Source organism: Mastomys coucha, unplaced genomic scaffold (assembly GCF_008632895.1).
Source record: "Mastomys coucha isolate ucsf_1 unplaced genomic scaffold, UCSF_Mcou_1 pScaffold23, whole genome shotgun sequence".
NCBI lineage: Eukaryota > Metazoa > Chordata > Mammalia > Rodentia > Muridae > Mastomys > Mastomys coucha.
In genome coordinates, this window is record NW_022196906.1 from 45027450 (window position 1) to 45042855 (window position 15406).

At 39.0% G+C, this 15406-nt stretch overlaps 1 protein-coding gene and 1 pseudogene across 4 annotated transcripts in view; one reads left to right on the plus strand and one right to left on the minus strand.

Annotated features, from left to right (window-relative positions):
- The window catches only part of Sik2 (salt inducible kinase 2), a 112637-nt gene extending 100027 nt beyond the window's left edge, over nt 1-12610 (minus strand). For 2 of the 4 annotated variants that reach the window (XR_004111763.1, XR_004111762.1), the window contains exons 1-2: nt 12283-12609; nt 970-1086 (exon numbers count right to left, since the gene is read on the minus strand). Coding sequence is in view for 2 of the 4 variants with exons in the window: in XM_031345113.1 (XP_031200973.1) it covers nt 970-1086; nt 12283-12417 (252 nt within the window). In the remaining 2 variants the exon portion in view is untranslated. Of the gene's footprint in view, nt 1-969; nt 1087-12282 lie in introns of all 4 variants that reach the window. The other 2 variants (XM_031345113.1, XM_031345115.1) reach the window with 2 other exon arrangements.
- Nucleotides 12611-12713: 103 nt separating this feature from the next.
- LOC116073311 overlaps nt 12714-15406 on the plus strand; it is a 22920-nt pseudogene continuing 20227 nt past the window's right edge.

Genomic DNA, 15406 nt, shown 5'->3' on the forward strand with positions numbered 1-15406 from the left:
ACGATATTAAACACTTGCTGAGATGGAGTTACTAATATGATGTTTATCAGCTCACAAAACTTCTGAAAACAGATTAAGTCCAGCATGCCATGGGTGCACCTATCATGGGACATCAAAGTCACAGATCAGCACACCGAGACCTTCCAGTTTTAAAAGCCATTTTCAATTGAAAGATACGGTACATTAATCAACAGAAACTTTAAAAGATAGTTTACTGAATATTAAACATGAAATAGTGTTTTAAAATCTGAGAAACAGTACTTTTAAAACACACAGCTTAAACTTAGACAGTTTACTTTACAAAATTTCTTTTTAAAAAAAAAAGAATTATTTATTTTATGTCTATGAGTACACACTGTCACTGTCTTCAGACATACCAGAAGAGGGCGCTGGATCCCATTACAGATGGTTGTAACCCACCCTGCGGTTGCTGGGAATTGAACTTAGGACTTCTGGAAGAGCAGTCAGTGCTCTTAGCCGCTGAGCCATCTCTTCAGTCCACAAAATTTCTTAATAAAACTGATTTTTTAAAAAAATGGCTTACTTTTATAATTCATCAAAAAAAATATGAAAGAAAAGTCATAAATCTAGATATTACAAAGTTTGCCCCTATGTAATATACTAGCCTTTTATTTCATAAAACATAAACATAAGCTTTTCAAATAAACAATGTGTATTACATCCTTATTTATGGTACAACTACCTTTGAAAATCCAGCGAGTTTAGGCACAATTGCTAATTTTTAAAATAGCTAGCTGGTAGTCTAAAGGCCAACTTTTATATTATATTTTCAAGTTATATTATCAAGTAGCTTCCTAGTTTCATTTTTACAAATTTAAATATATAGAAAGAGTTAGCTTAAGAAACTTTAAAAAAAAATACACTAGAAAACCTAGCATACAAGTAAAAATCACAAGGAAAACAGACATTGAATGTAGAAAGCGTATGGAGAAATAGGGTAAGCCATACCTGATACAGTTTAATGATGTGAGGATGGTCGAGCATTTTCATTATTTGTACTTCCCGGTAGATTTTCTCAAGGTTCACTGCGTCCAGTTGTGATTTGTCTATTATTTTTATTGCCACCTGTAGCCCAGAAGACACACAAATACAATTAACATATAACACTTAACAGTCTCCAGGTAAGACTCAGCAAATGGTATCTGAGACGGCGCCTGTAGGTGCTTACTCTGATAGGTAGTGTAAGTCAATGTCCATTTGTTTGTTCATACATATCTTAAGCTTCTACTAATTACAAGGCACAATAAATTTTGTCTGGCAGAGTCCTAAGTGTGCTGTAGAAAGCAACTCTTCAAAGTTACTTTAAGCTGAAGAAGTCCTAGCACTTTCAACCAATCATCTCAGTGTAAATGCCCTACAGAGTATCTGCCAAGTGGGAGGAAGCTGATGGCAGTTTCTACATTGCTGAAAAGCTTTTCTAGAAAAGTGACAGGATCCAAATAATATACAGAGAGGCTTTTTCCACTTTCTGAAAGCCTTCAAAAATTTTATTAGCATTTTTCATACAATATATTTCGATCATATTCTTTCCCTTCCTGCAATTCCTCCCAGATTCTCCTCACAGATACACTTAAAAAAAAAACTGAAATGCAAAATATTAAAACTAATCTATGAGAAGTAATATAAATAGGATAAAATTAAAATGCAAAACTCCCAGTGTGTGAAACTGTATTAACTTGAACTTTCTAAGAGTTTAACTTCAGAAGACGATGTGACCTGATTCTGCCATAACCAAATACGCGTCCAAAGAAGGGAAATTTGAAGGTGAATGACAAAGTCCTTGGAAACAACAATTACATGGTTTTCTTTTTGTTTTTTTTTTTTCTTTTCATATAACTGAAGAGAATTAATTTTTAGAAATTCAAAGATTTGGAATAAGGTAATCTGATTTAAATAAAATTTGGTAATTGAAAACTCCCCATATTTAATTCTAGTAAGTTCTAAAGAAATTCTAACGTGAATTTCAAATACTTCTTAGCCTATGTTTTAATATCAATTAATGTATGTTCTTTAATGGTTCACCATTCCCCAAAAGTATATAAGACAATAGGACTCAGCCTATCACTGGACTTCCTTCATTTCCCATTCACACATCTCATCCCCCTTTCCCTTTCTCCCTCCCTCTCTCCCTCTTCTTTCTGGTTGCTTTACGCTTTACCATTTTTTTTTTTTTAATTTTAAAAGTAGCTTTATGAAAAGCTACTTTCATTATGTCTGATGATGTTTCATTATCCTAAATGATCAAAATATTCTAGAAAACTGATGTCAAACTGCTAGCAAAATTAACTGCCAGTGATTGTACTATGTTTGCTCCCTATGAGAAACAGCAAGTACTGCTGTCTCTAGCCTTGTGAGGGGGCCTCCTCCAATCCACATATTTAAAGAGACCTCATTCTTCTTACTAATCAGCATGACAGAATCCAGGATCTGTAACTTTCATAAAAACTGCCAAAAAGGGCAAGGCTATGTTGGAATGGAACTTTCTATAGGAAAGTGACATAGTATTTCACAGACATGTTTCAAGGAAATGCCTTTTCCAAAAGTTTCTGAAGTGTAGACATCAACACCTTTCTCAACAACCAGCTGCTGCTATTATGAGATGAGTCAAAACCATGTAACAGAATTCGAAAGGAATCACATTAAAAATAGTATAATTATCCTCATTAAGAAATTCTGTCCATTTTAATTTAAAAATGTGTATATGTGTGTGCCTGTGTGAGTTTATGTGCACCATGTGTGTGCAGGTGCCTGCAGAGGCCAGAGGCCAGGGGATCTCCTGGAAGCAGAGCTGCACACCATGACACCCTGAGGGGGATTATGCTTCTTTAAAGAAAGGCTTATATTCCAATGTTCCTTGTAGTAGAGCAGTCTAACTGCTTTAATAGTCTCAGCTATAATGATTCAAGCACAACAGAAGTTAATGTCTTGCTCATAGAGCAAGCTTAGATGGGTAGAATTATTAACAAAGATATACAGTTCAAAAAGGCTTTCCCATGTGCAAGGTGTGGCTTCTAAGGCTGCTCTGAAGGCTGTCTCCATCCTAGCTAGAAAAGAGAAAAGAGCTCTAAAGGACCTTCCCAGAAGATTTTGATGGGTAGGTCTCTCATTCATCCCATTAGTTAGAACTCAGTCACATAATTGTGTGGAAATGGATAAAAGGCACAAAAACAGTCCAGTTAATGCTCAAATGCAGAAAGAGTAGAGCTTTCAATCATCAAGGAATCTCTGCTGAGCTTGATGAACTATTTGCCAAGAACTTCTCAGAAATGCAGTAATAATGACAGTAACTTTTGCCAACTGCATAACACGTCTTAATTTTACAAGATACTTAAATGCATTTTATCTCATTTATCATTCAATTTTGTCAAATAAATGGAGAAAGCAGGATAACTAGGAGCTGATAAAACCAAGATTCAAAAGGCATTACATATTAGCACGTATTAGCATGCATGAGGCCCTCTGTCCAAATTCCAAGACCCTTCTTGGCTCCCCCCCCTCAAAAGAAAGAATAATCAACAAAGGTTCTAAAGCTCCAGCAAATTAAGGTGGCTGAGGGGACAGATGGACTGATACAACCTCAGGTTTTCCATTCTAAAATCAATTTCCTCACTATTTAAAAAAGTTCACTCTCCACACATCTACTGTATGCCAAATATTATGCCTAGGATACAGAAACAAATCAGATGGGAATCTTATTTTCAAAGAACTTATCATGTCTGTAAGAGTGAAGTGATTAAACTGGATTTTAAGAAAGCGTTGAATTTCTCAAAAGCGTACTGAAAGTCTCCAAATTACAAAACATAGTTAGACTTAAAGGTAATATGTATAAACTTAGTTTTTCTGCATACTTTCTCCTACTTGTTAATAGTTCTAAACCTAGGACAAAAATCTGCATGAGCAAGAGAAGATCATGAAGGCCAAAACTGATTCTGTTAATTGAAAGACCTCTTTTATGTTAACTGAATCATTCAGCTGTTTAACTCTTGATTATACACACACGCTCTCTTAAAATAATATTCCTTTCACTAAGGAGGAAAAGGCCTCCTCTCTATGTAGGACATACAGGATAAATCAGAAAGACCGCTATCATTCAAAACCCTATATAAAGGAGCTGACCATTCCACCACAGACACATTCAAAAAAATGTGAATTTAAAACAAAAACAATGCCAGTTTCACTTTTATATTAGCAAAGACTGAAAAGTAGATATCTACATGAACTAAGTTTTGATGAGACAGCCATTATGTATGAATATAAATATATATATAAATGAATATAAATATACATATATAAATATAATTCTTCTAGAAAGCAATTTAACAGTTTTTATAAAGGACTTTAAAAATCATCTATTCTGAGCTGGTGAGATGGCTCAGCGGTTAAGAGCACTGACTGCTCTTCCAAAGGTCCTAAGTTCAAATTCCAGCAACCACATGGTGGCTCACAACCATCTGTAATGAGATCTGATGCCCTCTTCTGGGGTATCTGAAGACAGCTACAATGTACTTACATATAATAAATAAATAAATCTTTAAAAAAAAAAAATCACCTATTCCATTAAGTCTGAGGATTCTGATGCTGAAAAAGAACCTGATGGGGACAATCTGAATTAATGACAAGGACTTCTATGTATATAAGTTAAATGTATCACTTAAATACAAAAATATAAACAGTTGAAAATAATTATATGACCTGAGGATTTTATTTTTATTTATTTAAAAAAATTATTTTTTGACCTGAAGATTTTTAAGATTATAAGAGAAATAATCCAAAGTAACTTCCTACTTTAAAATGTTTCAACAATTCAACACAAAAGACAAGGCAATTAAGAGAGGCAAAGTCACAAAAAGCAATTTATAAGAAAAATGCAAATAACCATCATATAATACTACAGTCAAAATAACCAAAGAAATACAAATTAAATAGCAAGGAAAATACAAGAAATTTTGTTTATCGGAGGATGAGGAAGAACCTATAGTAGTATTCCTAAAAGTGTTTTTCCTCATAGTAATTATGGTACTGTTTATGCAGTGGATACTGTGGCCTTGAGAGAGCTAATGGATGGACTCTTCACCCAAGAATTCCATTGCAGCAAAACTGCTCTGAGGGAATAATCAGGTATGCAAATATATGCATAAGAATATCCTCTGGAATACTCAGAACACTGCAATAGAGAAAGATGAACTTTATGTTCAGTAAAGCAAATCAGTTAAATAAAATATGGCAATGACATGCAAGATGCCTCCTAATTATGTTATCAACCTGTGGGTCATGACCACTTGGAGACTGAATGATCCTTTCTCAGGGTCACCTATCAGATGTTCTGCATATCACATATTTACATTACGATGCATAACAGTAGCAAAACTATGAAGTAGAAACAAAAATAATTTTATGATTGGGGGGCCAGCACAACTTGAGGAACTGTATTAAAAGGTTGCAGCATTAGGAAAGTTGAAAACCACTGCCTTACACAGTGATTGTGTGTGTGTGTGTGTGTTTGTTTCAAATTTTGCTTTATTATGAATAAAACTGCTTTGTACAAATGACATATTCCATTTATGGACAGATGCATTAATTTCTTTTGGGTAAATGCATAGGATAAAGGCTGACTCTTGTTGTATGTGGAATGTATTTAAAGCTTTTAAAAATCTCCCAAACTACTTTCCCTTATTTTCTATTTATCAGCAATTGCTGAAGAAGTGTTTGTTTTCCTATGCCTCTGTCAATCTTGGCACTGTCCATCTTTATCATTTTAGCAGATGCTTTTAGACAGTGTTTTTGTTTACTACTTGGAAATGTTACTAAAAGTGAAATACAAGAACACAGGTTATATGTACAGTGATATCAATTTTATTTCAACCATATCAAATACAAATGAATTAGGAGGCTCTGCACCATCATCTCCTGGGTTTTGAGAGTGGAAGTACGAATGCTTAGTTTCTTCTGCAAGCTTTTCCACATGGCTATAATGAGTAGGCCTAACTTCTATAACTGGGTGAAACTGTGTGACTATTTTATACTTTTAAGAAGAACTGAAAACATAAAAGGATTGTCACCAATTTAATTTATCTAAGATGCATCTCTAAATCTGTCTAAATAATTTCAAACTTTTTTAAACAAAGAGTTTCTGATGAAATCCCCCTTTGTCTTTCATTCTTTTAACTATCAAAACTAGATATAATAACTGGATATTTCTATCCTCTGAAGGATAAAAAGCATTTTATATGAATTTTAAGTAAAAAAAAAAACTTTTACAGAAATCACGTACTTAAAAAAAATAGAGAAGTAGGAGGGCAGGTAAAAGGTCTATTAAAAAGGAAAGAGAGCTATCATACGGAATTCTGTAATCCATTTGGTGCCAAGGAAGTGAAACTTTAATCATCAGTAACACTATAAATCAAATGTCATCATGTGAATCCAAGAAGGCCAGTTTCATGATTTCCAAATAAATGTTTTCTTAATTGCCTGGTGCCAAGACAGAATTCCTTAGAGGACTTAAAATCAGAACACACTAAACTCTGTTAAAGGTAAAAATTTCTACAGAACAGAGAAATTTACACAACTCTAGGCCAGCTTAGTGGGTAAAAGCACTTGCTGTATAGGGCCTGATGACCTGAATTCAAATCCCAGGACCCATAGAAAGGCTGAAGGAGAGAACTAAATCTACAAAATTGTCCTTTTGTTTCCACACATGTGCCACATGCCCTTCCCCACATATTTTACACACACACACACACACACACACACACACACTAAGTTGAACATTTACACAACTCTTACTGTGAATATTTGTTTACCCTTCCCTGATAAAAGAGGTAATTTTAATAATATTTAGCAAAACAATTTAGCAGTTACTTGCCTAAAGACCAAAAAACTAGAGAATAGTCTAATAAAGCATATACACAGTATGACAAATCAAAATCCTATTTCAACACACAAAAGATCACATCCATGCCTATTTACACATGTTAGTGGTTAGGACATTTGGTAACAGGTCCTTCTATTGCACGTAGTAGAGCTGCATCTTAAAATCCAGAGCATTTTTGCAGCACAAGACTAATACCACAGTTACTGAAAAGAATTGCAAAATGTCAAAGCAAAATATAAACCAACTGTATTTAAAAGCCCTCTTAAAGAAACACCATGCTCATGGTTTAACACATCTTTCTTTTTTATTTTACTCTTACTTTAAAAACATATTCTGAACTTTGTTTTTGGGAAGTATTAAGAAATTCTACACTTTAAGGTGGTACACTGAGAATTATGCTTGAACATCCAACTCCCAAAATACACACAGAAAACTTTTTTGGTGCACAAAGGCAATTTTCAGACCGCCTTTGACAGTCGTTCTGAGTCCAGGTTGTCTTGGGGTTAAGCAAGTGAGTAAGTAACCTAACTTCTACAGGCCACTTTAATAAGATAACTTTAGAACTTCTCCCAAGTTTCTGTACATTTGTCTTCATATGACTATTAGGGGTAAGCAACACAAAAAGTATGGTATTGAGGAAAAAAAGTCCATTATCTGTATAGAGAGGGAACTGAAAACACTGACGGCCATCTATGGGTGCATTACTGAAGGTGCAAGTAATTACTTTCATTTATCCATATTTTAAAAAATTTCAATAGCAAACATGATAGATTAAGTAATAAAAACTCTTGAATGTAAAAATTATACCTTCTCATTTAGTAATTTCTCTAATAATCACCAGCAATTCCTTCTCCCCAAAACATTTAAAACACAGTCTTACATACACAATTGTTTTCCCTGTCAATTGTTGAAAACTGGAAATGATATATTAGTCAATAAGAGAATCATAAGTCACTTGGGAGGCAGAGGCAGGTGGATTTCTGAGTTCGAGGCCAGCCTGGTCTACAGACTGAGTTCCAGGACAGCCAGGGCTACACAGAGAAACCCTGTCTCGAAAAACCAAAAAAAAAAAAAGAGAGAGAGAGAGAGAGAATCATAAGTAAAATTGGTTATCTACAAAGTTGAATTCTAAATTACTAAAATACTATAAAAAAGTTATATATGATAAACAAAATGTAAAATGTGTGGGCACAGACATATTCTATGTGTTGTCACCTATTGAAAACAAATGTATTAAGAATACTAAAAGGCGAGCTGGGCAGTGGTGGCACACACCTTTAATCCCAGCACTTGGGAGGCAGAGGCAGGCAGATTTCTGAGTTCAAGGCCAACCTGGTCTACAGAGTTAGTTCCAGGACAGCCAGGGCTACACAGAGAAACCCTGTCTTGAAAAACAAAAACAAACAAACAAAAGAATACTAAAAGGCAATGTGACATGTTAACAGTGCATTCTCACAATGGAAGAACTATATGCTTGTGTACTATGCTCTCCTTGATTCTTTACATTTGCTATACTGAGCATCCTTTAATAGGAAACAGGGCACTTGTCTACGGCCATACCACCCTGAATGGGCCCGATCTTGTTTGATCTCGGAAGGAAACAGGGCACTTAGAAGTAAAAATTAATTTTCCTTAGACAAAAACCAAAAAACAACTCATGAGCTAAGTATATAGTTAACTAGAAAGGAAAAGTTGCTTCCTAATATAGTATTAATAAAGCATTACTCAAGGACATTCATGAAACAGAAAACTAGCAACCACTACTGCCCAAAATAGTTTAATAGCTTAAATGGTGTTATTCTTTTCCCATTGTGCTAATTTTACAAAATTGGCTCCTGTAATTCATAAGCCAGCTTACAAAGACTTTATGAAGTATTATATTAAGAAACTAAATTCTTACCACCCCCTTCCCTGCCCTTTTGTGTGCAAACTTTACACAGAGATCTAGCACATGAATACTGCTTCAGATGACGTAATTACATTTCTTGGTGTTAAGACACTTGGTAGATTAAACCAAAATTAATGTCTCTTTTGTATACTAATTTTTTTCCTAAAAGGGAAACAGACTTCTCCCAAGTGCTACAAAAATATATCTTATTTTTTATGAGTGATACAGAACAGAAGAAGAGCCATTAAAAATAAAAGTATCCATCACATAGATGTTTAAACTAAGTCCTAAGATTTGTCTCAGGGGCTGTCAAGATAGCCAGAGAGTAAAGACACTTGCTGTGTACCCTGGTGACCTGAGTTCCACCCCAAGCACCAAACAGTCGAAGAGATCCACCTCCTGAAAGTTGTTCTTTGACCAACACACACACACACACACACACACACTCAGAGAGAGAGAGAGAGAGAGAGAGAAAGAGAGAGAGAGAGAGAGGCATGTGTACACACAAATATAATAAAAATGATTCTATTTTTTAAATTGCCTCAGGATCAAGCTTGAAGAAAAAAGAGATCTCCAAGTTCTAAAACACAAGCCTACAATGTTAAAACAAAGTACATAAAAGAGCTTCCATAGCACTAAACAGAATCATATTTTACTAATAGTTTTCTTTATACTATTTTTATTAGATATTTTCTTTATTTACATTCCGTATGCTCTCCCCTTTCCTGGAGAACATTTTCCCTCTGAAATACCCCCTATTCCCTCCCCTCTCCCCCTCTTCACCAACCCACCCTCTCCTGCTTTTTCCTGGTCCTGGCATTCCCCTACACTGTGGCATAGAGCCTTCATAGTACCAACCAAGGGCCTCTCTCCTACCATTGATGATCAACTAGGCCATCCTCTGCTACATACGCAGCTAGAGCCATGAGTCCCACCATGTGTACTCTTTGGTTAGTGGTTTAGTCGCTGGGAGCTCTGGGGGTATTAGTTAGTTCATATTGTTGTTCGTCCAAAGGGGCTGCAAACCCCTTCGGCTCAGTGGGTCCTTTCTCTAGCTCCTTAATTGGGGAACCTGTGCTCGGTCCAATGGATGGCTGTGAACATCAACTTCTGTATTTGTCAGGCACTGGCAGAGCCTCTCAGAAGACAGCTATATCAGACTCCTGTCAGCAAGCACTTGTTGGCATCCACAATAGTGTTTGGGTTTGGTAACTGTATATGGGATGGATCCCCAGGTGGGGCTCTTTATACTATTATTAACTGTTCTCACTTTAATTATTGTAGTGTGTTAGGCAATGAAAATCTAAAATAATGCAAGAGAGTTGAAAATTTCACTATTTTATTTACAGTTTGCATGGTGGTTCTATTTATCAAAGATACAAATATTCAGTAAATAAAAACAGTTGTCCCTAAAGAAAAAAAACTCACTGAAAACATTATTAGAAACTGAGTGCATGATTTTATTAAGCAAGTCTTCATGTAACTTTCTTATAAAACTTCAGAAAGCCATTTGCAAACTAAAACACCTACAAAGACTTTTAAGTATTAAAAGTCCATTTCCCCTTTCTATGCCTTAGTATCAATCAACAATCACAAAATTACCACAAAATACTCAACCTTATGCACTATAAAAACAGAAAAGCACAAGTGAGGAGGAATCTATAGGCTAAACATTTAGCTTTTAACATAAAATAATTTTATACACGTATACTACACATCCCCTTTAGCAACTGCAAGAGCTTTCATGATCTGACAGGTGTCTTCAATCACAAATATAACTGATCTGACAGTCATAGGTAATGTTACTCCACAGTGCCCCCTAGCTTGCTTCCTAAGAAATATCAGCTTGAAAGGGACACCATCAGAATTGACATCCTTGAGAGAAAGTCTAAATTGCCATCAGCTCCACTTAAGCAGCTCTCAGATAACAACTTTAACTAACTCTGACAACAGCTGACCACTAAATATTGCTAATAAGAAAAAGTTGTATGAACCATTTGGTATCCAACCATACAACAATGTAACCAAAAAATTCAGACTCTCTGTAATGTGCTATTTTTGGCAGTCATTGAAAAGGACTCAAAAATACACCCATTTAAGATACTTCCTTTTAATTTAACGTCTGGGTAAAGATATGACATTTGGCCGTAACTCTTTACAAGAACGAAATACTTTATTCATTACAAAAAATGCTGGGATCAAATTAAGCTATGCAAAATTTTGGTAATGTCAATATACTTATCATTACAAGCAATCTAGATTCATAACACGGGTAAATTTGTGAAAGGAAAAAATTTGACCTTGGTACTGATGCCCTAAAGAAGAAAGATTTAGGTGGTGTGTCAGGGATTCGTGAGGCGAAAAAAAAAGTGAAGACATGTTAGACATGTCCTCCTTCTTTATGGAAATGGACATGAAGCAAAACTTTTAAATACAACTGCTAAGATAACAGTAAGGCTTTTAAATGCTCTTCACCTTACGTAAGCGTAAATTATTCTGGAAGTGGGGGGGGGGTCCTACATTCAAAGGTTAGAACATTCTTAAGAACGTATTAAGAAAAAAAAAAAAAAACGAACAGGATGAAAACCGGAGAGAGAGAGAAACTGAAAACCGGTGAAAACTCCAGTGGCAATCACAAGGCAGAATAGAGTACGTCAAAACCACTAGGTTGTAGTCTAAGAAACGGTTTTGTTTCGATCGGTTTTTCCAAGGTATTTAATTTGCACGTCTTAAAATAGAGACCCCAAGGAGAGCAGCTTGAGGCAATGGAAGGAAGAGGGTGGGCTAGGTAAGAACGGAGACTTGGAGAGAAAATATGTGCGGTGCATTAGAATGTACCACGGAGGGGGCATGCTGGAGAGTCAATGTCAGGACTCAGTTGAGGGCTGAGTAGAGTCCATCTGATGTGGTTTAAGGAATGCGTGCTCGCAGCCAGCATGCACACCTGGTAAAGGGACAACCCCAGAGAATGGTGCAGAGCTGAGATGACCATTTTTAACCAGCTCTATTGTCTGGTGAATTTGCTATACCCCCTGCAAGTGATCAAGCCAGCCAAAGCAACGTATCAGAGACCCTGCGGGCCCAGAGAAGGTGGACAGCGGCCCGTCCGCACCGGTCCGGTCCGCGGCACCCCCTCCTCGCCGTGCAGGGAAGGACGCTTGGTCCGGGCCGCGCTCCGCGTCCGCCGAGCCCAGGAGCTGCTGGTCCCCTTCTCCAGCCGGCGACGTTGGTCCCCGCGCGGCCCCGGAGCACCGAGACTTCCCCTCCCACCCCACCCCCAGCCGAAAGCCGGGAAGACGCGGAACTTGTGCTCGGGAGCCGAGGCCACAGACCAGGTTCCCGGGTGGAAGACTCGGGACGGAAGCCTCTGTGGCTTCCCGAGGACACCCCACACACACTCGACCTGAACCCCGCGGTCCTCGCGGTCCCCGCAGTGCCAGGCCCGCCGTCCCCCGCCCGGGGCGCAACCACGCCACGCTCCCGCCGAACCCCTGTGCCGCACCTCCGTCTTGGTGATCCGGTGCCGCCCCAGCTTCACCACGGCGAAGTTGCCCTTGCCCAGCGTGCCCTCGATGTCGTAGAACCCCACCCGGACCGGCCCGCGCTGCAAGTGCCTCGGGCCATCCGCCATGACCATGCTTGGCCCCCGCTGCAGGACACGGCGACGGGCAAGCGAGCGAACGAGCCGGCACGAAGCGGCGCGGAGCGGACAGGAGGGCGTCGGGCGGCGCGCCTGGGTTCTGGGCGACGGCCGCGGCTCTCGCTCCGGCGCTGCTTCCCTCCCGCCCCACAGGGCCCAGCCAGGCCCGCGCCGGCGCTGACGTGAGCCGACGTCAGGGGGCCGGGGCAGGGGGCGGGGGCGGGGCCTCCACCGGTCACCATGGCTACCGCAGCGGCGCCGACGTTGGGGGCGGGAGGGAGGGGCGTCGCGGCGCGCGGGTCGGCCGGCCACGAGGCTTCCGGCCGCTGTGAGGCTGGAGAAGGCTGAGGAGGGCGTCGCGGCCGGGGGCGGGGTCGCCGTCCGCTCCGCCCCGCTCCTCCTGCCTTCCAGTAGAAGCGCAAGAGCGAGCCCTGGTGGGCTGTGCGGAGGATGCACTGGGCGAGCCTCCTGTAGGGTCGCCTGGCATTCTCCGCCCGGGCAGCCCTTTCCCGCCAAAACCTCTCCCTCCGCGGACTGCAGCTCTAAATTTGGAGCCCGAGGAGCACCATGGCTGAGCAATGCTCACACCCTCTTTTCTTTGTGTTCTTTTTAGCTCCCTTGTCAGTACTATGTAAGTGCCTCCACTTTTTGACGTCTATGAGGATTCCTACTCACAGCGGACGGTCATTTGCAAAAAAAAAAAAAGAGATTAAGATGATTAAGCCCGGAATTTGAGATGATTAAACCCGGAATTTAGAATTGCTAACGGGCTTCGAAGCCTGGAACCTCTGAAATGTAGGCAGAGTTTTACTTAGTTGAGCACGTCTCTGGGGAGAGGTGACCCTGTATTATCCTAAAACGCTTTGGGAACTTGTAAACGGTTAAAAGGTATCTAATCCGATTTGTTTCCGGATGATGCAGCAGATTGCCAAAATGAAGGGAGTTGCCAACGTCACACAGGTAATGCTAGAATTCTAATTATAAACCATCACACCAGTCTTCCATATGGTGACCCTTTAAGTAAACACATTTTAATATTATGAAATGTATGTGTACAGACCTTGGTTCCTGGGTACCCATTGTCCATTAAAAGAAACTCAACTCCTTTGGAACCAAGGAAGACAGGGCAAGTATAAGATGCTCTTGAAAGATCTTATTTGAGTAAGGCAAGGGGATTTCTTGTATACAACAGGAAGAATATATCAGAAGACAGCTTGAAGGGACCCACCATTGCCAAATCTGAGCCAATCTAAGAATCAAAAATGAACAATTTTAGAAATACTCTATAACACACATTACTTTTACATTTTATTTTGTATAGAAGTCAGAGGACAGGATGGGGAGTTGGTTCTCACCTTATCATTATCCTAGGGATAATTGCTGTAGGTAACTTTATCCAGTGAGCCATCTCTTAGGCCCTACATTGTTTTGTTGTTGTTGTTGTTTTGGGGTAGGGGTTGTTTTGTTTGAAACAGCATCTCACTATGTAGACCTAGATAACCTGTAACTTGCCATATAGACCAGGCTGGCTCATACTTAACAGAGATTTGTCTCCTGAGTGCTGAGATTAAAGGCAGGTGTCACCATTCCCAGCCTACATTAAAATTTAAAAGGACCTCATACTTCATATTTTTACTTTAACTTTTTTTAGACAGGTTCTCAGAAATATGGCATATGTGATAAGCCTCCTTAAATGTCTATTCCCCTCCCCCCTCTCATTCAGGAAACTCAAACTCAGAACTGAACCCATGCTAGGCAAGTGTTGTAGGTCTGAGCTGTTTTCAGGCAGGATAAATGAAAAGAGGATGCATGTAGAAATTATGAAATCACCATTTTGTGGCTGTTATAGCAATAACTGGCTTAGATAAGAATTATCAATAGATGTTAAAGTCATTGGGTAAAGTTTGGTTGAGGAATAGGGTATTTATACAGTCTCAAAATATCTTTGGATTAAAAATTAATCATTGGGAAGGATTAACAGAAGATAACAAATTACAGTGAAGAAATCTGACGGGCATTTTCCTGATAAAATGATCCAAGTTAGCAATTGGAATAAAATAATACACAGGGCCCTCTGAGGTACCCAGGACACATCTCTGAAGTGATATCCCTATAAAAGTACATATTCTGAATCTGTCAGGAAGGAACAAATCAGAAAAATGTAAGCTGCGCAAATCTACCCCCTAATTATCCTGCACGCTTAAAGATGTCATTGTCATGAAAGAAAGACTGAGGAAGAATTTTAGACCTACGAGACATGCAGCACATAGTCCCTAGAAAAACATGGCACTAAGGAATACTGTCAGGGCAATAGATGAAAATGGAATTGGATGCATATTAGATAAAAGTATTCTTTCAATGTTGAATCTCTTAAAGATTTATTTTACTTGTAGCTATGTGTATGTGTGGGTATTTAGATGCAGGTGTACGTGCAGATGCCCATAGTGTCCTCCAAAGGGCATTAGTTCCCAATAGCTGGAATTACACATGGCACCTGGGAACCGAACTCAGGTCCTCTGCAAGAGCAGTACTCCCTTTTAACTCCGAGTCGTCTCTCCAGCCCTTAATGCTAGATTTCTTGATTCTAATCATTACACTGTGCTCTGAAAGTAAGTATTCTTATTAAGAAACACACACTGAAGTATCTATCAACAAAAGCTTGTGATATAGGCCACTTATTCTCAAATAGTTTAGCCAAGATAGAGAATGACAAAGGTGGCAACTGGGGGCTGGTGAGATGGCTCAGCAGGGAAGAGCACCGACTGCTCTTCAGAAGGTCATGAGTTCAAATCCCAGCAACCACATGGTGGCTCACAACCACCTGTAATGAGATCTGATGCTCTCTTCTGATGGTCTGAAGACAGCTACAGTGTACTTACATATAATAAATAAATAGACCTTAAAAAGAAAAACAAAGGTGCTCTTCTACCTAGTTTTTTATGGGTTCTTGGCTGCACTCTTCACATTCACAATGTGGGTCATGCTC